This window comes from Eutrema salsugineum, unplaced genomic scaffold, assembly GCF_000478725.1.
Source record: "Eutrema salsugineum unplaced genomic scaffold, Eutsalg1_0 scaffold_4, whole genome shotgun sequence".
Taxonomy (NCBI): Eukaryota; Viridiplantae; Streptophyta; class Magnoliopsida; order Brassicales; family Brassicaceae; genus Eutrema; species Eutrema salsugineum.
In genome coordinates, this window is record NW_006256686.1 from 9306047 (window position 1) to 9329906 (window position 23860).

At 36.9% G+C, this 23860-nt stretch overlaps 2 protein-coding genes across 2 annotated transcripts; both read left to right on the forward strand.

Annotated features, from left to right (window-relative positions):
- The first annotated feature begins 8452 nt into the window (after positions 1-8452).
- Positions 8453-10254, forward strand: LOC18013628 (actin-depolymerizing factor 1). Its single transcript, XM_006418912.2, has 3 exons — positions 8453-8656; positions 9459-9724; positions 9831-10254. Exons 1-3 carry the CDS (start codon positions 8654-8656, stop codon positions 9979-9981), a joined length of 420 nt encoding a protein of 139 aa, XP_006418975.1. The 5' UTR covers positions 8453-8653; the 3' UTR covers positions 9982-10254.
- A 632-nt stretch (positions 10255-10886) lies between these two features.
- On the forward strand, positions 10887-12571 carry LOC18013980 (actin-depolymerizing factor 2). The gene is made up of 3 exons (XM_006418914.2): positions 10887-11126; positions 11773-12032; positions 12130-12571. The coding sequence occupies exons 1-3, from the start codon at positions 11124-11126 to the stop codon at positions 12278-12280; spliced, it is 414 nt and encodes a 137-aa protein (XP_006418977.1). The 5' UTR covers positions 10887-11123; the 3' UTR covers positions 12281-12571.
- Positions 12572-23860: the final 11289 nt, after the last annotated feature.

A 23860-nucleotide genomic window follows, 5' to 3' on the forward strand; every position in this document is an offset into this window, starting at 1 on the left:
AAGCAGAGGAAAGTGAAGCAAATTATAACCAGGTAACTGTGCTTCACCAAAACGTCGCAAACGATGTTCATACCAATTTCTGACACAACCTTCTAAATTCTGTAAAACGTAGGTTCAGGTGGACGGTGAGGTGCTGGACGTAAGTGATTCTTCCCCACCCCCACAGAGAGTTCAGTATTCGCCGTCGTCCGAGGAGCAACGGTTAGCGGTTGCTTTTAGGGAAAAACAGAGCCCACCGTCAACCCTACTGCTCCAACATGTTGACGAACAAGAGTTCAAGTTCTTTCACGACACCTTGACCTCCTCTATTCACGTGTACGTGCCTACCTACTTCCCATATATTTAGCTGAACCATAAATCACATTACCCGTGAAGGAGTTCATTTTATTCTTGTTGCAGAAAACACACCACTGCTGATAACTTTACCTTCGACAATGAGTTTATTCTACACCTAGCTACCCCTCAGAAATGGATCTCAACACTGGTACCTATACTACTTCCTATTTCCTTCGGTTATTACTACATCCTATGCTCACTTATCCGTTTTTTCCTTAACAGCACATGGAGGTTCTTATGTCCTTCCTAGGATCACGTCATACACACATTCTACAAGCAGAACAAGCATGCTTTGCGTCTCCATGGTTAATCAATCATCTTCAAGGGAAGTATCGTTCTTGGAAAGCCGCTAGAAACAAGTCAAAATTTAGATGGGATGACCATCTCGCAGCTTTTGTCAAGGCTGATGGTCAAACATGGCTGACCGACGTCGATACAGTGTACGCACCCATGGCTGGGACAATCAGCATTGGGTTGGACTTGCGATAAACCTTCGAGGCTGGTTCATCGAGGTACTTGATCCACTCCCTTCTCTAAATCCGAACGTAAAGTGGAGAAATACCTCCAACCTGTTTTGGAACTACTCCCGCATATCATTCAGACCATGTGTCCGAACGAAGCCCCCACCGAATACTTAGGACACCCATTTCGTTTCACTAGAGCGTCTGGGATTTATGAGAACCACAGAGGTGGAGACTGTGGCCCTGTCACACTTAAGTTCCTCGAGCTTCACGCTCATGGTGATACCGGTATGATAGCTATGTGCGATGCAACGGTCGATCAATTCAGGAAACAATACGCCATGGATGTCTACAAGTACTTAGTTGTTCCTATCTACTTCCCCCAACCCTCTCAATGAACACCAAATCCCGTATTAAAAATGTACCCACATATGGATGGATGTTTTCCTTATCTTCGAGTAGCTACTTTTAAGTTTCTTCCACATTAGACAGTACTTTTGTAAGGGCATGTTCGCAGTAAGGTTGCTAACTTTTTTTAACGCTTTTGGTTGATCCTTTAATGGGTCACCCCGCTACTTCAGTTTTACGCATCTAATCCACTTTTTTACATCCACTATATATGTTGTTTATGTACACCGGTAAATCCACGTTCGCAACGTTCTCACGTTTTTGTGAATTGCTTTAATAGTTTTCGATCCCGAAAGCCACATCCACCAAATATGTCCATACGATTTCATCCACCTACCCACTTATGTTTGTTGCTTTAATGGTTGACCCACATACGTCAGTTCTACGCATCTCATCCATTGTTACGTCCACTATATTAGTTGTATAGGCACACCGGACATTCCACGCTTGCAACGTTCTCATGTTTTCGTAGATTCCTTTCATAGTTTTCAAACCCGAAATCTTCATCCCCCATATACATCCATTTCATTCCATCCACGTACCCATATCCACTACATACTATGATCATATCTCCAAATTGCTTTACCCTATCATATGCTACTCTACGGTGGAGAAATTCGAAACATTTGAAACATTTGAAACATTTGACACTACAACTACCTCCAAAACAAACATCAGAAACACAATAACCGACTACCAAATAACAGTTGAAACTACTTCCATAACTACAACAACCTACTTAGATTTATAGATCACAAACAGCATCATCACAAATGAGACAATAATCAACACTTGTACAAGCCCTATGTCAGGATCGGCCCTCACAATCGTAGTCTCACTTCGCGGAATCTCAAGCTTTAGGACGACTGACTTCAGCTCATTGTAGTCGTCATGACACCCACAAAGTTGTTCATTAAGCTCCTTTATCAGCACCCTCAGCTCCGCAACATCATCACGAAGAACATCCACATTTCGCCAAATTGTGGGTGGATCAACTAGTTCTCCACTAGCTCCGCTCAACAAGTACTTCATCCTATCATCTTGGTATCCCAACTTCACCTTCTGCTCTGCCAACTCCTCTGTAACAGCTACATCCCACCATTTTTGGTACTTGCATCCTCCCTCCTAATCCATTACATTCACATCAACAGTTATAAAACTGTGTACTTTCCGATTTAAATTGCGGGATTACAGACTACATACCTCTCTCATTCCACATCTGTAATAACGGCGACCTCTGTTGTCCACCTGATGAGATATGTCTATCAAGACGGACTTTCCACAGTAACATTTTTTTGGAATCCCCTCATCGTACAATCCCTCGTAGTATCCATAATCTTCAAGACTACCTCTAGACGAAGAACTGTTGCTGTAGCTGATCGGCATTTTCCTGCGATGGTTAATCAGGCGTAAATCATCTACATCCCCGATTTCCAAAGTATCAAAAAAACATAGAAAAACCAGCTACAAAATGGATAATCATTTAGACCCACCTCGTCCCCTCGAAAATACAACGTTCTCTCACCGCCCCCAAATACTACAACAGATATTTATACGGAACCTTCAAAGCTCAAACCTAATTTGAGGGTATTTTAGTCATTTACAACACCCACACCCCCTAATTAACATCCAGCTGTGATAATCCATGTTAAGTGTGTCCACTCATAACTGTCCCGTATATTGAGTTAAAAACATTATTTTTTGCTTCTCGATCTACACGATCAACACTTACAACCAAGGACTGTTGCTGTACACACCTCATCACAAAAAAGGCCAAAAAAACATGCCTACAAACATGGTTGTCTTAGATTATCTCCAACGATCCATTAACACTCACATACGTACGCAAGGTATAATCCACCTACATATCGTATTTGCAAATGCTTTATATAGGATCACAGGACTTCCAACAATGAGATAACTATCAACAATGAGATAAATTTCAACAATAATGAAACAAATACGATTAACGACATTAGAGTAAAAACAGCTTAATCAATAGTCTGTCTGATGACTAGACAACTAATCCAATGTCAGCCGAATTAAATCGCCCAAAAAATCCAGGAAAACATCACCAAAGTAATCACCGCGGAAATTTAAAGTAGTATCCAAAGTTCCATACACCCTCCACACGCACAATGAAAAATTGATAAGACGTGGTGGATAACAAAACCAAAACAATCACAATCCGGGTATCGCAGTAAACGTGTCATGGATCCAAAACGGATTGGTCTGAAACTCCATCTATATCGGATTGGCGCAGCTGCTTCGATTGTGTCCAGACATTCTACAGCGTCCACACTTGTTCGGCACATATTTTTTCACACCAGTTCCCTGCAGATGTTACTACCGTTAATATTATTTCCTGTCACTGCAATAAAGTTACCAACTAATTAACTTTACCTTTATCACCCCGGTTGATGGTATCCGCAACTCCTTAGGACGGCCTGAAGGCCTTCTTGTTTTCGGTGGGAATAGAATAGAACTACTCACTTCCACTGGTATCTCAACCTCATTCGGGTCGGCCTCAGGATTAATCACACCTTGATATGTTTCCCTCCATGTACTCGTCTTGTAACAATCACCAACTAAACTCGCATAAGGAAGACCAACAGAATCCGCAGCAATAAGAGCATGGCCACAAGGAATTTTAAGCTTCTGATAAGCCTGACAAGTACATTTGCGGTCATTTAAAATTACATTGTGCTTTCCTCCGAAACGATTAATAATCTGTACACTCCAGCTAGAAACGCTATTGATTTTGCTTTCTTTTGTGACCTCCATGTACTTAGTCATAACTTTGTCCACCTCCGGGGTCACAATCCCGCGATACCTAGCAGATTTTTTACGACGAGCAGCAAACCATCGAGTCATCATACTCTGGATAAAAGTCAAGAGCTCTATGATGGGGGAGTTCCTCCCTTCCCTCAATGCTTTGTTCAGCGTTTCTGCTATGTTGTTAGTCACCAGGTTATAACGATCCCCTGGGAAATACGCTCGAGACCAAGTAGCTGTACCCATTTTCTCTAAATAACTAGCACAATCACCATTCATAGATCTGACTTTACCGAAGAGCTTCCTGAAATCAGGAATTGAAAATGCAAAAGCAGCAACTCCTACCATTTTCGACAGTCCTTTATTCTTATACCTTGAAGTGACATTCCTCTGAACATGAACAATACAAGCTCCATGACTTGCCTTAGGATACACCAACTTTTTCGCCGCCTTTATAGAATTGTGTCTATCCGAAATGATTGTCAACCGATTGCTGTCAGCAAGTAACCTCTCCAAACACCGAAGGAACCATGTCCATGATACATCATTCTCACTATCCACTACAGCAAACGCTAGTGGAAACACTTGGAAGTTAGCATCCTGTCCACTAGCCGTTAGCAACACACCCTTGTACTTCCCACCCAGATGAGTTCCATCCAAGACAATTAGATGCCTTAGTCTTCTAAATCCAGCCAGAGATGCACCGAACAAGAGAAACACATACTTAAATCTCTCAAACCCATTTTCATCTGTTTCTGTCTTCAATTCTGTAACTGTTCCAGGATTTGCATATTTCAACATGTATAGATACTCAGGCAGTTTACTGTATGACTCGTCGTGTCCACCTCTAACTCCCAAAAGAGCACTCTCTTTCGCCCTATAGCACTTCATATAAGAAGCATTCACACAGAGATCTTCGAGCACAAGTCGCTGCAGCTCCCTTGTTTTAGGACCATTAACTGGGTCACCAAACTTCGATTTGTAGACGGCAGCGATAACACGCGCAGATGCTCTTTTCTTGAACGCCTTTCTGGTCTCGATATCGCAACTGTGTTCAAGCTGTGCCTTTCTTATTTCGTAATAAGAACTATCTTTTATTTCCTTTGCAAGAACTCGCCAGACACAACGGGGGTCGACACAACTTAAAACAAAACGGTTCCTCTTGGTTAATGTCTGCTTGAACTGAAACATCTCCTTAATTGCATAGACTGCTAGCGCAATCTGACAATCCTCTTTCGAAGGATAAACCTTACCAACTCTGACGCAATCCTCCCCGTCCACAAGGTCTAAGTCTAAAATATCTGCAGTCTCGTACTGGGTGTCATCGAACAATGGCGGGATATCAAAGTCCTCATTGTCCACACTCCTGAGATCACGTGGACTGGGGGTACGAGGAACCGTCCCGTCCATTCCCATCCATCCACTACTTTCATGCTTTGAGAATCCACCAGATGGTGGTGTACCCACATACACATCGTGGTCAAAGGCATCATTGGTTCTACACCTGTAAACTTCTCCCTCATGTAAATTACTCCACTTCTTGTCGGCTGTATCTACAGGGTCGCACATAACCTCCACAACATTGGACCCAGCAAATTGTTCATCTAGGAATGGTTCCCAAAATTCCTTATCGAACTCATGAGACATACAATCGAAATTTACTTCATCTCCAATGTCACTTACATCATCATCATCACTGTTTGAGTTAACTGCACCATCAGCGTCTACTTGCCCAGTACCCTTGTTTTAACAATTTCCATGACCAGCGCTAAAAAATTCTTCTACCATCACGGCGTGTTGTACTAGCTCTTCGTCCATGCTGTTATCCATATCAGATATTGGTCCTTCGACAGACCTGTTAATAGGTTTCTTAGCTTTAAAGCTATCTTCATCGCTAACCAAATCCCTCTTCCTAGACGTCAGTGGATACTCTTCAAAAGTTTTCCCAGTCTCTACTGTCGTCTTAGGCGTCGAGAAGCAGCAACCTGTACTATCTTCGGACATTGAAGACATTCGCGGGATGTTAGCCAAATTTGGAATCCCATCCACACTCCCACTGCCAAGAGAAGAATGGCTACTTGTTTTAAACCCACTCTCCATGCTCTCATCAGCTTCATTTCCCTGGAAAAACCCAAGCTTTTTACCAAAACCAGTTATTTCACAACCTACTGATTTACGCATCCTCGTTGGAACTGGTTCTTTATACATTGCATTACCATTATTTGCTAGTGGTGTTTTAAACGTAAAACCACCAATATCGACATCCCCCGGCCCCTTTCTCGTAGGAAATGGGGTTTTATACCCAGAAAGGTCACCCGAGGACTCACTGCCTCAGCTTCTCCCTCTAACAGTGTTCTGAACAGCACTGCCACCACCCTCAAACCCGTTTTTACCAATCGATACCTCATCGCCCTCAAACCTCGCGAATAGGTTTACACTACTCTGAACCTTGAAGTGTTTTAAGAAATAACCTATAAAACACTCGTTTGTAACCATAACCGGGGGAGTAGATATTCCAGTTGCTAATTATGTGCTATTAGGAGGCCAGTAGCTTAATGTTACACCAACATCGAAAAAAACATTCAAAACACTTTTTTTAACTCCGATATAGTAACGCCTGACCTAAGAGATACTACTCTAGACATCTTCATCTTGTCCACAACGAAATCCCAAAGTCCCTCTCTTGAACGAATCCACTCACCACATATTACAAGACAATGTTCTTCCATGACTACACGAGAGAAGCAAAAAAAAAAGTTTTAGTTGATGTCCACGGCCTAAACATCCACCATTACAACTGAAAATAGTAAGAAGGCACACCTTTGCAAACTTTTTCCGCCAGCACCGAACGTGTCTGCTGGAATGGAACAGGTTAACCTAATATTACTCGGTTCCCAAAACAGACGGAATTGACGTTTATCTGCCACTGCAACCCCAGCCGTTCGATTATAAACATTAAATGTGAATCCGACGGTAAGGATTTGTACAAGGTAGATTAAAAGCGGGCCCGAAAAATTTCAACTTCAAGGCGGGAAATGACCAAACAACTATACATCCAAATAGTCGATTACATTTCATCCAACAACTTACATAGTACAAACTGCATCCACCGAACATTGTCATCCACCTAACATTGTCATCCACCGAACATTGTTCTCATTCTTTTCGATTTTGTGAGACAGTTAACTTAAATTCACCCAAACCCATCCACCATAATATGTCCTGCGCATTTATCCACTACGATACATTTTCATCGCACACGCTATGGTGATGAAATGCTTCACCAGTGTGTTTATCAGTATACGCATCTGTACGGATTTTAAAACGAACGACGATACCAAACCGAAATCGTTTGCGTACACGTTAAACGCATCTTACAGGATCAAACACGTTGAAATAACTTTCACTCTTATCAGATTTTCATAAAAAATAGCTCGATTTCTTGGTCAGATTTAGTTCAGTCAAGGAATTCTCGCCAATAACTGAAATGTACGCTGACCGGAAAACATAGATCTGGCGGTGGTAAAAAAAAATAGAGAAAACAGTAAAGTTTGTACTAGTTGTAAAAAGTAAGGGCTTCTATATCCTTTCACAAAGAGAGAGATGAGAGAAAGTACCCAAATAGTTACAAGTACGAGTAAGGAAAGTGAAGAAAGTGCCTTATAATATAATTCACTCTAAAATATGATACAAGTATTAAGTCTACGTTTCTTTAGATTTAGATTGAATATATACTTATTGACTACTTTTAGTGGCCTTTGTTTTCTCTATGTAATTTATGTAGTCCCATTACCCAAATATCTATTATTTCCCCCTTGTCTTTTTTGTTTCTTATTACAATTCCATACATATGTACATTTTGTTTTGGTCAAAAGTCAAAACATATCTATACATATTCAAAATATATGTATGGAAAGTGTTTAGCTCTAAAAATAGCTATTAGCTTTCGTACATGGGACATTTTAACGCTTTGAAAGAAATTCGTAAGTGTTTTTTTTAATCAAATAACAACTTTTATAGATATATGATATAACAGCATTTAGCAAGACAGCAACTAACTAAAGTATTAAAATTTTGAAACCGATTCATGATGTATTATGTTAGTTTGTCATTCACTTAACTATTATAAATTTATAATTGACAAAACATTTCTGTCTAGACTGGTATATATGTATGTTCCAAAATTACAATAATGACTATGTTCTTCAAATTATTTAGAGTGAGCATCATTTTATTTTTGTAAACGGTCAACAATTAAAAACTTCAAATTTATGACAAACAAATAAACATTAAAAGTTATAAACAATATTTTGTATATTTTCGAGTGATTTTATACATCCGGAAAAAAATATATAGAACCAAATCATTTAATTTTTTAATGTGCGCATCTTTATTTTCTTATTATGGAAGTAAGAAATTTGTTTCTGATGATATTATTGAAAAAGACTTACACGAAAACTGAATTAGATAATAAAAAAAAAATCTTATATAATACGGTAAGCTATGTATGGTTTCCCGAATAAAAGCTGAAGAAAGGAAGAGGAAAGAAATAGAGAAGAAGAAAAAAAAAGACTGACCGTATTCTCCGTCGATTTTAGCCGCCCGAAGAAAATATCATCGTCTCTCCTTTCGTTTAAGCAGAAATTTGCTCTGATTTCAGTGTGCTTCCAACGATGGTGAGCTCAACTTTTCCACTTAATCTTTTATACTTTGAAATCCTCGATCTCGAGTGCGCCTCTCGATTTGGGGTTGCAACGCGTTTTGGTTCGTATTTAAATCTTCGGATTACGATTTTTTTGGCTCACTTTTCTGTTTCGATTAGATCTGTAGATGGATTTGATTATTTTCTGGGCTTAGATCTCTGAGATTTAGTGTTTCTGTGATCGTTGTGTGACTGATCTAGGATCAAAGCAACGCGAGAACTTATCTGCTGAGTTTACTGTGTTTATTTCGATTGCGATAGCTAAAATTTGAAATCAGAAGAAATCTAAGACTTAGTGTTTTTTTTTTTTTCATGTGAGATTTCAGTGGATTTTAGGGCTCTTACTTGTTGAACCTTTTTTAAGTGATATCTATCAATTTCGGTGATATTCGGTTGTTCTTATGCAGTCACTTCTCGTGTCTTGAAATCGACATTTCTCAGTTTTCGTGATCACTCAAACTGATCTATATAGATCTTTCGTTTTCGATTGCATTTCAATTTTGTTTTGCTTTGTCTTGAACTAGCCGTTTCACTATTGTTCATCAGTTTCATGTAATCTCTTAGGTTGATGTATTAACTATGCACAATCCAATCATCATAGAGGTCTGAGAATAATAGCTATGCACAATCCAATCATCATAGAGGTCTGAGAATAATAGCTATGGCCTTAAATGAAATGGGTTTGATGGACTTTTAGGATTGTGTTTTGAGTAAGAAGTCTTGAATATATGTTCTGTGAAAAGTTGTTTCATTTTCATGTTTTTTGGATTTAACAGGCTAACGCGGCATCAGGAATGGCTGTGCACGATGACTGCAAGCTAAGATTTCTGGAACTGAAGGCGAAAAGGACACACCGTTTCATCGTTTACAAGATCGAGGAGAAGCAGAAGCAAGTGATTGTTGAGAAAGTCGGTGAACCAGTCCAAACCTTTGAGGAGTTTGCGGCAAGTCTTCCTGCTGATGAATGCCGTTATGCGATTTACGATTTCGACTTTGTCACAGCTGAAAACTGCCAGAAGAGCAAGATCTTCTTCATCGCGTGGTAAACTAATTGCATAGTCTATAAACTCTGTGTCTTGTTGTTTCTCATTACCTTCCAAAGGTTTTATCTTATTCATGTGATGCAAATTTCTGTTTTTTTCGCCAAGGTGCCCGGACATAGCTAAGGTGAGAAGCAAGATGATTTACGCGAGCTCCAAGGACAGGTTCAAGAGGGAACTAGATGGGATTCAAGTAGAGCTTCAAGCAACTGATCCAACCGAGATGGATCTCGATGTTTTCAGAAGCCGTGCCAACTAAAAGTAAACACTCAAAGTTTCTCTCTTTGAATGATCTTATTCTCTTATCCTGTTATTTTCGGAGTGATGTTACTTTTTTTTCTATAATTTACATTATGCTGTGAAGGTTATGAACCTAAAAACTTCATTTTTTATCTGTGTTTGGTCTTTGTGTTCAATGTTGTCTTTGGTGTTCCATCTTCGTTGTAGATTTCACTATTTTGAGTGGGTTTCTGAGTGTAAAGACTCAATTCGTCTAATTGAAGATGAACCCTTTTGGTATCATTTAATGTTACATTCATGCCATTAAAGGTCGATCTACATGATCACAAGAGTTTAAATCTGTTATGGTATGTCAAACCAGCTCGATCCGACTTGTTTTGAGTCTTGAATACTATTCTAGTCTGTTTTTGAATTTGATGAAGTGAAGACACTTATCGAGCCTGGTAGAGGAATCAGTCTTGATTTGATTTTAATTTTAGGTTAATTTTAGGTTTTGGGTTCGAAACTGATTTATTTATGTGATTAATCTGTTCATAATACAAAGAGAAACAGTACAGTCCAAAGCCGAACTTAGCTTTGACTTAATGTTAAGAACAAAACAATATGTGGACCAATTCGTCTGGGTCAGATTGCATTTACAGATTTTTAATCGACCACAATATCTTCTTATGATTAGATTTGTCGTTTTGACAATTGGTTTTGTTGACCACATCTGAAAAACTTTGTAAGAGATTTAGCTTGCAATCTCTAATCTTATGAACTTATTCCACGGATTTATCAACTAATCGATGACATTTTCAATATTGGTGGGAAAAAAAAATCGAACGAATTCAAACATATTGTACTGTTTCGAGATAAATAATTTGATTAGAATACTCAATAAAAACTATAAAGAAATTAATTGATATTTTTCTGATCCATAGTAAGCAAATGCAAAGAAAACAAATAAGCAAAAGAAATATTTTTCTATACAAAAAGAAAAAATAATATTCGGATAGCTTACAAATAACGCTGAGGAGAAGGAAGAGAGAAGAAACAGTGAAGAAAAAGAAAAAAAAAAGTCATTAATATTCTCCATCGATTTTTGCCGACCGAGGAATATATCTTCTTCCGCTTCTTCATTTCAACAGAAATTTTCTTTGAAATCGGTTTGATTCAGCCATGGTGAGCTAAATTTTTTCTCCTATATGCTTTGAGTTCTTCGATTTAAAAGCTTCCTTCTCGATTTGCTTGCTTGCTTGTCGATTTGAGTCCAAATCCGGTTGGTTTTCGTCTCGGATAGTATATTTTGTGAACGCTTCTTGTTCGTTTAGATCTGGAGATTATTTTATATATTCGTCGATCTTTGATATTTTGTGTGTGTGATCGGATTTGTTCATAGAAATCCGACGAAGAACTCGTAACTTTGCTGTGCTTCTTCGATAGTTAAATCTGAAATCAGGAGGAATCTGATTCTTCAGTGTGTTTTTCTTACTCGAAGTTCATATATTGAGTTTAGAGCTAATTACAAGAGGTTTTGAATAATTTCATCAGTGATAGTCGATTTTTCGATCTATTTTGATCATTCTGGTCTTCCGAAGTAAGACATTTTTCAATCCTCATGATGATTCGTAATTGAAGTCTAAATTGTTCTAAATCTTTCAAATTGTCTGGAAACTAAAAACTATTTAGCTTCTCTACAATTTAATGTTATCAATGCAAATATTTGTATTGAATGATGTGGATCTTTTGGTCTAGAAATGTATCTTGAAGAGATTTGCATCTTCTTACTGTTCTTCTCTGTGTATTGATGATACTTTGATTATAACAGGCTAACGCAGCGTCGGGAATGGCTGTGCACGATGATTGCAAGCTAAAATTCTTGGAACTGAAGGCAAAACGAACATTCCGTACCATAGTGTACAAGATTGAGGACAAGCAAGTGATTGTAGAGAAACTCGGCGAGCCTGAACAATCATACGATGACTTTGCAGCAAGTCTTCCAGATAATGAATGCCGATATTGCATCTATGATTTCGACTTTGTCACTGAGGAGAATTGCCAGAAGAGCAAGATTTTCTTCATCGCATGGTAAAAAGACAATTACTAACGTATATGTCCTTGGATTTGTGTTTATGAGATGATCATCAAGATTCAAGAATTTGTGTTTGTGTTTGTGTGGTACAAGGTCTCCTGACACAGCCAAAGTGAGAGACAAGATGATTTACGCGAGCTCTAAGGATAGGTTCAAGCGAGAGCTAGATGGGATTCAAGTGGAGCTTCAAGCAACCGATCCAACCGAGATGGGTCTTGATGTTTTCAAGAGCCGCACCAACTAAGCAAAACAAAACCCTTGCAAAGGGCATTGAATAAGTTTGTTTTATGGAGTGATGATATATGTTTCTGTTAACAGTTTCCTCTTGACGGTTATGAAACTTTTAACTCCTTTCATTATATTTGGGTATTATTGTATTTGATGTCTTGATGACGATGTGTTTCATCTATCAACTATGAGATTGTGTACCCTTGTGGTGGTTTGCAATCTGTGTCAGTTTATAGTTATGTTACAATACGTGAAAAATCAAATTGGTGTTATTGATATATGTTATGTGGCTTTAAGCCTTTGTCTCCGTATCCCATAGTTTTGTATAAGCCTTTTTTTGGGGTTTTGGGGTACATAGTTAGATACCAAGTCTTTTATTCACGATCAGTTGCAAAACATCGTTCAAGCAATTCTCTCTGATCTTTTGGGGAAACATTTATAATTGGTATTGTGGATCGAAATATCAAAAGCATAAGAGCATAAGATTTTGGTGGTTTTCTATAACTGGAAGAAAGTCATTTATGTAAATTGCAAACGTTATGCGCACTTTTGTACAACTTCAAAAGATCTGAGACAATTCAGTAAATAATAAAGTTTCCGGTAAATTTATAGAACTGGGGGCAATTCAGTATTCCTGAGAATTTTTGTAAATTTCAATTGATATGGGTCTTATAAAAAGTTATGGGGCTGTTTTACAAATTTTTAAACTTTCAGGTACTCTGGTAAATAGATCAAGTTATGGATCATAATTTAATTAAAAGAATGTACGTATACTTTTATAAATTCGGAAAGATGTGGAAAAAATCTAAAAAGTTCAAGAAAGCATTAAGCGGCCAGTAATACAATGCCTAGCTCCTAGGACGTGGTCTAGACGATTATATGGTTTAAATGTTTATGAGATAAATAAATATATTATATATATTTTTATAGAATGCAAAGTTCATAAATAATAAAATTTAAATATTATTAATCTTAAACATAGATTCAAAGTTCAAATACACACAAGAACAAAAAGAAATCTTATAAATGTCAAATATAAAACATTAAAATATAGCATATATTTGAATTAGATAAAACATCTATTTGAACATCAGAAATGTTATATATATATATAAATAATAAAATTTAAATATTATTAATCTTAAACATAGATTCAAAGTTCAAATACACACAAGAACTAAAAGAAATCTTATAAATGTCAAATATAAAACATTAAAATATAGCATATATTTGAATTAGATAAAACATCTATTTGAACATCAAAAATGTTATATATATATATATATATATATTAGACAAAAACATTCACTATATTCATATTAAAATAACAAAAAAAAATCAAAAACGGCACCTAAAAAACAAATGTTAACTGATTAACAATTTTGATGAACCGCTTAAAATCATCTAGAATCCCTTAAAACCGTCTAGAACCGCCTAGAGCCGCCTAAAACCACTTTAGAACATGTAAAACCGGTTAGGACCGTTTAGGCGGCCACCTATACCGTTTTTTAGAATATTTTTTTTCGAAAAACTCAGTCAATATTCCATAACTACGAATTTGTCTATGTCTAGTTCTTCCAGCATTAACTCTTTTTAGGTTGTTTGTACTAATGCACTAATAATAATACAAAATAAAAATAAATAAAATAATGCATTTTAGGGTGTTTCTGCATTGGAAATATAACAAATAAATATTAAAACCACATTGAAAAATGTAAATCTTATAAAATGTGTATTGTTAAATAACAAAATGTGATTGAAATGTTTATGGTAACTTTGAATTTCACGAAATATTGAAATAACTGTTACATAGATATTGCAGATTGCAGAAGATATCGCTAATCATCTCATCCACATGAATCTCAAAGATACAATGCATGAAATTGGAAGGAAAAAAAACTCATATATTGCATAAAAGACTATAAATTGTTATTGACAACATTGTAACTATATATCATTAAACTCTGTCAGTTTAGAAACAAAGTGTTGACATAACATAAATGCATCCATGAGATTATTTGTAGAGGTGTCAAATTGGGCTCTGACCCATGGGTTCGGACCAAGTAGAATCGTAGTAGTGCGGATTTGGGCTCCATAAAATTTTTTCATATAAAAAGCGGGTTTTGCGGTCCAAACTCGCATAGAAGTTGGACTTTTACGGATAGGGTCAGAGCGGATCCGCGGATTTGCGGGCTAATCCGCAGAATTTGATGTTTTCTTGTAAAACTCGAAAAGTGAAGTATTTTGTCATCTTTGATTGGTGGATTTAAAGTAGTAGTTTCATGGAGTGAATCAAAGCCTAGTGGAGTCACACAATTCAGCTATTAGGCTTTGTGATAGCTTCATTTCAATGAGATCAAGCAAACATCAAACTAGTATGTGTTTTATATTCGATTCGATTCAGATTCTCTGATTGGATTTTTAAATTTGGGAAAAAATCTGGTCATTGTCTTCCCAACTAAAATCTAGTATTTTTTTAGAGTTTTAATTTCAGTTTAATGTCATAAGTTTGATTTTTTGTTGGTTTTGCTCATCGACTATATCACAGACGTGATTTTTATTTTGTCCGCATCGATGCAAATGTAATTTAGAATCGCTTAAATCTTGAATTGACAATAAATAGTTTTGCTTGAGAATCACATTTGTTTGAACGCTGGACTAACAAATAAGCTTTGTTCATCTGTTTTTTTTTTTTTATTTTATATGTGAATGTCTTGTTGCTTGCATCTTGATGGTTATCTAGCTTAAATTACCAGTTTTGATGTGTATCATTATTTGTAATTCATTTATTTTCTTTTCAAAACTAAGTGTTTATTCTTATCGTTAAATTGATTTTTCAAATCTTATGGCATCCTAGAGCTAGGAGTTTTGTATAGGAGGTTTATTGAATTCATTTGTTTGTTCATCGAATTTACTTAGACAAAGAATTTTCTTTAGTTTTGTTTCTTATGCATATTGTGATTCAGTTACGAGCAAAACTTTATTCTCCTCTTGCAGATTTTCTGGTTATATAAGTCTAAATGTCATAAGAACTTTAAGATGAAGAAGAAAGTATGAACCCACGGGTCAGCCCGCAAAACTGTAGAGTACAGGTGGGTCGGGCTTGGATGCATCAATTTGGGACCGCAGTTTATGATGGGCCAGCCCGCCAAACCCGAAAAAAAAAATCCGCATCAGGCCGACTTGGACGCGGGTTGGCCCGTTTGACATCTATAATTATTTGTATCAGATGATAATTGTGACAGGTTACCTTTATTTTTATATATAGAATATTACCTCCTTTTGTATGTATAAAACCATTTCAATTGTTCACTTGATCAATAAAATATTTGAATATTTGAATATAAATAAACAATCTTACGTAAATAGATATTTGAAAAGAGAGAATATATGTGTGGCAAAACTCGATAAATATGTATTTTTGCATTGAGGGTGTTTTTGCATTGAAAATTTGACAAATAAAGATTAGATTCACATGAAAGAGAGTAAAAATTACAAAATGTGTATAGTTATAATAAAATTGTCATTTGAAATTTTTATGACATATATACTTCAGAAAGTATATATTGAAATGATTATTATTGTAGAAGAGATCACTAATCAGCTCATCCACATGAATCTCTCTAAGAAATACAATGCATGAAATCAAAATGAAAAGAAATCTCAGATATTGCATAAATGACTACGAATTTTTATTGAAAATATTATAACTAGATATCATTGAAATCTATCAATATATAAACAAAGAGTTGACATAAAATAAATGCATCCATGAAAAGTTTTGTTTACTATAATTATGACATGTGAAGTTATTGGTTTGTTAGTGTTATTTTTTTTTTCCTTTCTTGTACGTATTTTATATGTGGTTTTGAGTTTACTATTTTCTAATGTTTGTTTTTTTTTTTAGTGTTGAGTTTAATGTTTGTATGAATTTTTTGAGATTTTTTGTGTGCTAATGTTTTTGACATTTAGCGACAGACCAAAAGATTTCACCGGACCCTTATTGAATATAAGAATATTGTGTTGTCTTATTTCATATGATGAGAATTACAAAGGTATATATAGGAGAGCTACAGAATCATATAATAAATGAGAGAATCATAGAGAATAATTGTATAGAGTAATTATAGGGATCTTGATAGATATTATCCTTAATATGACCCCTCAAGCTCAAGGCGGAGATGAAGTGAAGACGGAAACATTGGCTTGAGATTGAATCTTTGATAAACTTGATAGGAAGAAAGAAGAAACATCGCGCTTGAACCATGCGGTAGACGGATTTACCGTGACTGATGGGAACACCTCAACGAACGTGTATGTGGAGGTTGAAGGAAGCATATAGCTTAGGAGAAGTCATTATGGACTTAAACAAGTGATCAACTTAGATCTTGGACGACATTGGTCGTGTGGAAACCTATAGCTTGATGAAGCCGTAAACGACTTGACCGAATATCATATTAGGATGGGCGGCATACGGTGGAAAGATTTGTAGAGTTTTTTTTTTTTTGTAAATGAGATGAAAGAAAACGAAAACAAAAATTCAAAAATAAAGAATGGAAAAAGTGCTATGAAAAAAAAAGGAGCACAAAGCTCTATAAGAAAGTGAAGAAAAACGTGTTTTGAGTTAAACAATATATAGATTGAGTTTGATCGGTGGATCAAAACTCACACAAATAACCTGCTCTGATACCATATTGAATATAAGAATATTGTGTTGTCTTATTTCATATGATGAGAATTACAAAGGTATATATAGGAGAGCTACAGAATCATATAATAAATGAGAGAATCATAGAGAATAATTGTATAGAGTAATTATAGGGATCTTGATAGATATTATCCTTAATAACCCTCCATTTCTTCTAGACTACTTATTCGCCTCTACAAGCTACAACTTGCGCAGCTTAAAGACCTGTGCAAAGGAGATAAATTCATTTGATTTATAATGACAAAAAGATATGATATTGTACAACTCAATTACAATAAGATGGAGTGTTGGGATTTGTTTGGCTCTCTAATGTGAAGAAATCTCTCCAAGGAGGCAAGGATAAGATTCAATGCTTCAAATTTGAACACTTGTCTTTGAAGTGGAGTAATAATATCTCATTACTTGTCTCCAAAATGGAGCAATATTCAAAGAATCAGTCCATATTATGGAAACTGAGACACTACGATTTCTTAATATACTTCAAATAGAGAATTATTTCTACAAATACCAACTCAATATCACTAACAAAATATCACTAAGCCACCACATATGATTTTATAACCTTAGAGCAAACATTTATATCCGCTTAAGATTTTTTGACATAACTACTAAAAATATTCTTGTGACCAAAGCTTACCTTTCTAGGAGTTTTGATCAAATCTCTTTATCATCGCCTCATCAGATCTAACAGAAAAAATAACAAGAATTGTAACATTGCATTCCTATTGTTCATCAGAGGTTTTCCTGTCATTTAAAAAGGTCAACTCTTACTAGCACCAGTTTCCTTAGGGAGAGCAAAGCCTAAGATGAATGGCATAAGTGTTTAACTAATAAGCTGGCTGTAAGAAGATCTCCCATCATTTATCTGGATTCTCTGCCAATCATAGAGTCTGTTGCAGCTCTAGAACTTATGTTGTGACTATAAACATGAGAAAATAGAGGGTTACTTCACCTGACTTGTCATTTTTTCTTAGATATCAAACGTCTCTTGAACTTTTGTTCTTATGAACCCTCAAATTGATGATAATATAAACTGTCACAAATCAACAAAAGTTAATAAGAAATTTACCTCTTGTGCATGCATGAAAGCATAAAATGTTTAATTGTTGAGAAACAACCAAAAATAGATGATTGAAAAGTAAGAGACATGAGAAAACTTGATTACAATGTGTAGATGTTAGATTTATGCGTTGGTTTTTGTTTTTTTTTTTGGTTTGGTGTTTTGATCTATTTGTGTTTGAATTCATGGTATGTGCATTTTTTTTTTGTGTTCAATTTGCATTTGAGTGTTTTGTGTGTGAGAGCATGTGTTAAGTTGTTTTTAGAATTGCAATTAAATGTTTGTGTTATGTTCTCCATTGTGTATAAATGTGTTTGATTAACCTTAGTTTCAGTGTCTATTATGTTGTGTGAGAAGTGGGAGTGCAACACATTTTTTTCCAAAACTCCCAATCAATAGTAAACAAGAACCATTTAGAACAAATGGTAACGATGCAAACTTTGAAGGAAAAAAAAATGTTTCGTCAAAGATAAACTCAATTAGGTGCACATCCATGGATAATGAACAAGGAGAATTCTGCTGAAAATCAAAAGAGTTTTTGAATATATCATGTCGTGTTAAAAACTAAGATTTTTGGATTGAAATGTGTGAGACAACCTCTCACCAAAAGCGTTATAGTTCTCAACCAAGTTCCTGAGCTAACAAACTGATGCAAATTTGAAAATTAAACCAATGCCTTTACCAAGCATATAGAACCTGACACAGAATACCGTTGATAACACCATATTTTGACCAATTTTATGGATCATTTTGAGATACTTTTTCTATGTTATTTATTGCTTTCAAATGTTTTTATTAAGTTTTCTAGTACTTGTAGTTTCAAGACTCTTTTTAGAAAACTTAGAAAAAAACTTAACACAATGGATAGAAGACCAGATTTTAGCTCAGAGTCCGTCGGAAATCCACCCTCAGATGAAAACCTTCTCAACGTCCGATCCAGCTCAAGTTTGGAGATCTTAAAGATGGAACTACCAGCTTTCCAGAACACTTTAGAGAATGGCAATCCAACGGTTCAATCAAAAGTTACGCGAAGAGTAAAATGTCCCATAAACCAACCAGCAAGCATTCTTACCCGCGGCCAACACCCAATTCGCACCGGTCCCGTCCTTTCCGACCGCGGAGATTGGTCTGTCCGGCCTAGAAGCCCATTTTCAAGCTCAAAATAATTCTCTTAATTGGAGAAACCCTAAGTGACGCCCAAAAATGACTTCAACACTATAAATACATGTTTTTAGGAGCCATAGACGAGAGAGACACATGTGCGACTTCTCTTTTACAGCTTTTAAGTTTTTGTCTATCATTTTATTAGTTTTAGGTTTAGAGAGATAAAGATCAATCTCCTGAATCCTTTTTGTTTCGTTACTTTATCGATTTCTATTCAGCTTTTCAATACAATGTTTTTGCTTTCTTTAATCATGTCTGAGTAATTTTATTGTTGGGTTTAAAGGATTTTTGATGGGGGCTATATATGTTCGATGAGGATTCCATTAGCTATTGAAGCCGAATCCTAGAAATTTTTCTTCTAAACTTATTTTTAATGCATGAGAATAGCGTCATGAACTACAATCTGATCTCGGTCTTTGGTGTTGCAAAAGTATTCATCCGGGGCCAGATCTAGTTTGAGAAGAGCAGATCAACCATAGGAGTGAAAATCTACCTATGGGCGAACTGTGAATGTTGACGAGTCTTAAGCAAGCTTGCATCTTTTCCCTTCCAAGGCCAGAGTGGAAACCTACTGGTAAGGGTTGCGAGAGATAGTTGGTTATGATCACGACAGTGGCGTATTCATACGTTTGTGACTTTAGTTCTAAAAGTTTTAGCTAGGATCTTTTAAACTACTTTTTAACAATGTTTTGAATCGTTCATCCCCGGAGAGAATTTCTTTGAAAACCCAGTGTCTCGTCTTTATAAGTTTTCGCCGATTTTCATACAAGTTTTAGTCATTAGGTCATTTTCTTTATTCCAGCCGATTTTCATACAAGCTATTTAGGTTTAGTCGTTTTTCATCGTTTTTAGTCGATTTTATTAGCTTTAGTTATTAGGTCATTTTGATTTCAGTATTTTCCCGTTAATGTTAGTTTTTACGTTTTAAAGACACCACCAAAATCCCTTAAAATATTTCCTGGTTCTAGACTTCCTTACTTTATATTTCTTTCGAAGGCTTTTGTAGAAAAGAACCTCATTCCCTGTGGATTCGATCCCTAAGTACTACAATCGATCAGCTGTGCACTTGCGGCTTATTGATTTCATTAGGGTAAAACTTGACACCCTCATCACGCACGCAATCAAGTTCTTGGCACCGTTGCTGGGGATGTCACGCGTTTCTTTTTCCGGAAAACCCTAAGAAAAGTTGGTAAATCGACTCTAGAACCCGTTTTCTATTTATTTTCGTTTTTGGTTCTTTTTGTTTCAGTTCCTAAAGCAATGGACCCTATAAATCGAAATCGCTACTACGATGGAGGTTTTTACAACACTCTTCAAGCCACCAGACACAGAGAAGAGCAATACATACGCGACCTCTTCAACTCTGTTTGGAACTCTGATCCGAACCACCGAGCATTCCTGGATGAACCCTACACGCCTCCTATGGTAAACCCTAATCTACCTTGTCATCGCCTACCTCACCAAATCCTCCAGCAGGATGATAACGTCTAGATCAGTAAAAGATTGGAGCAGCTTGTAGCCACGATCAAGCAGTTCACTGAAGCTCAAGCCGTCTAAGGCCGCCCTTCATGAGAGGATTGATAGTATGTCCATATACTTCAATAAAAAGTTTGAAGATCTCTCAGCTCAAATCAAGTCTATCGAAACTCAGGCAAACAAAGATGCTGCGTTTATCTATAAAAGGATAGACGAAGTTGAAGAGCAAGTTGGAGAGAATGAAGTCAACATTCGTAACGCTAACGGCAGCATTCACACCCTTGAGATCAAACATGAAGAAGAAGAAGAAACTATCAATGATCATAACAACCATTCTTACTCCTACGTGGAAGAACTATGGGATGGAGTACACAAGGTTCGAGACAAGGCAGATGAGATAGACTCCACCGTAGACAAAGTAGTCTATGCTCTCGATGAAATCAAAGAAAAAGTTGAGAAGATTATGCAAGGGTATGGAGTGCATGACTCAACACTTTTCAACAATGATCTTGACCAAAAAGAAGGGCATACAGAACCACAAGTCCCAAAAACCCACTTAGAAGGCAAAGGATAAGGTGAAACAATAGAACCACCTCAGAGCCTCTTGTCCACGGTTGCACCTCCCGCGACCGCGGCCAACAGCATTTTAGCTGCGGTCGTGCAACTTCCACCGGCGGCCATTAGCCATTCCACCGCGGTTGAGCCTCCTCCACCTGCGGTCAACCATCGGTCAGATTCATCTAAGCCTTCCTCTACTCTTGCAGGCTGATAACACCGTATTTTGACCACTTTTATGGATCATTTACTTTTTCTATGTTTTTAATTGCTTTTAAGTACTTTTATTACGCTTTTCTAGTATTTGTAGTTCCAAGACTCTTTTCAGGTAACTTAGGGAAAAGCTTAACAAAATGGATAGAAAACCAGATTTCAGCTCAGAGTCAAACCGTCAGAAGTTCACCCGCGATTGAAGGCCTTCTCACCGTCTGATCCAGCTCAAATTGGGAGATCTTAAAGATGGAAGTATCAGCTTTCCAGCACACTTTACAGCTTGGCAATCCAACGGTTCAATCAAAAGATACGCGAAGAGCAAGATGTCCCGTAAACCAGCGGGCAAGCGTTTCCACCCGCGGCCAACAGGCCATTTCCCGCGGTCACAAGCATCCCGACCGCGGCCACCCACCCATCTAACTCCGACTTTGAAGGCCCATTTGTGAAGCCCATATCATTTTCCCAGCCTCAATTCCGGAACCCTAGACACCAGAGAGTATTGGAGACTATAAATACATGTCATTTAGGTCGTTTTTAAGGAGAGAAGAAGAGAGACGAAATACTTTACAGAAATTTTAATTTAAGCTTTGTTTTTAGGTTTTAGGGAGAGAGAGATCTGTCTCTTGAACCATTGTTCTTTCTTTTTCAATTTCGGTTTCTATTCTACCTTTTAATACTATGTTTTTGATTTCGTTTATCATGTCTGAGTAGTTTTATTGTTGGGTCTAAGGGATTTTCGATGGGGATATATGTGTTCGATGAGGATTCCATGAGCTATTAAGCCGAATCTTAGAACTTTTTCTTCTGAATTCGTTTTTACTGCATGAGAGTAGCGTCATGTTCTACAATCTGATCCAGATGCTTGGTGACACGAAAGTGTTCATCCGGTGTCAGATCTAGTTTGGGAGATCAAAACAAACATAGGAGTGGAAACCTACCTATAGGCGATTTGTGAATGCTGACGAGTCTTAAACATAATGCACCTCTTCTTTTCCAGGGCCAGAGTGGAAACTTACTGGTCAATGTTAAGAGAGATAGTTGTCTATGATCACGACAGTGGCGTATTCATACGTCCATGACTCCAGTTCGAAAAGTTTAAGCTAAGATTTTATCAAATTTACTCTCTAGCAATGTTTTGAATCGTTCATACCCCTGAGAAAACTTCCCTGAACCTCAGCGCTTTCTTTCTTATAGATTTACACCGATTTTCATTCAAGCTTTAGTCTAGTTTATTTACTCTTTCAATCGATTTTCACTTATCAATTAGGTTAGCCGTGTTTCTCGTTTTTACCTGTTTTCGTTAAGTTTAGTTATTAGGTCAATTTAATTACCGTATTTTCTCTTTAGGATTCGTTTTTACGTTTTAAACACACCACCAAAACCCTCACAAAACTCGCCTGGTTCTAGACTTCCTTACTTTATATTTCTTTCGAAGGCTTTTGAAGGAAAGATCCTCCTTCCATGTGGATTCAAACCCTAAGTACTACAATCGATCAGCTGTGCACTTGCGGCTATTGATTTCATTTAGGGTAAAACCTGACACCCTCAACACGACAGCACATGACAGGCCAGTGTTCATTTAATGCATCTGCTGGGATGGTCAGAACCCCTTTCCTCGAGCGAACAGTGTACGCAATTAACTCCAAGGCGTCTCAAGAAGAAGATAAGGTACTACAATGCAACATAGCTTTAGCTTATGAAGATGAATATGAAGGACAATACCTTGAAGACGAAGACTATCGTTTTTTCATAGAAGGGGACAATCCAGACAGATTGGTGGAACAAGGCTCACCATTCTTTAGAGAAATACTCATCGAGTTTAACAAATTTGTGAAGACAATCCCTCTCTATACATGTTTCGATGATGTGTGGGAACTTGGCTGTTTGCAAGTTTTCTTTAGGTACATCAAGGAGACAAATGAGGATATTCAAACTTACTTTGGGAGAGCCAGATGCCTATCCTTTCCCAGGACATCACCTGATGCTGTAGTTTACTCAATCCACCTTCAAAGACCTGAAGAATGCAGCTACTACACCAACAAAATCAGCAAAGAAAAGTTTGATGAATTCAATGATGTAGTTCAAAGTTTGCCAGAAGGAATCACCTTCGCCAGAGCTTGCAAGTACTTCATGATCGGCCACCCACTACTTCTGTGAGAGCAAAGAATCCATTCATGAAATCGAAGACTTGTTCAATCATGCCAGAAGAGGTAGACCTGTTCGAACACTTCACAAAATCGAAGGTCAAGGTCAGTTTCTCATCTCTTGTTCGATTAGAGGTGAAATATTTAACAATGTGTTTTGTGATTTTGGAGCTTGTTTTAACATAATGTCCAAGGCAATTGCTTTGTGACTGGATATTAAGCACTTGCGCAGGATTAGGACAAAGATAGGTCTAGCTGATGATTCCAGTGCAACAC

Coding starts and splice junctions, on each gene's coding strand:
- LOC18013980 (XM_006418914.2), top strand. Junction 12,033..12,129: donor AAGATTTTCTTCATCGCATG/GTAAAAAGACAA, acceptor GTGTGGTACAAG/GTCTCCTGACACAGCCAAAG.
- LOC18013628 (XM_006418912.2), top strand. Junction 9,725..9,830: donor AAGATCTTCTTCATCGCGTG/GTAAACTAATTG, acceptor TTTTTCGCCAAG/GTGCCCGGACATAGCTAAGG.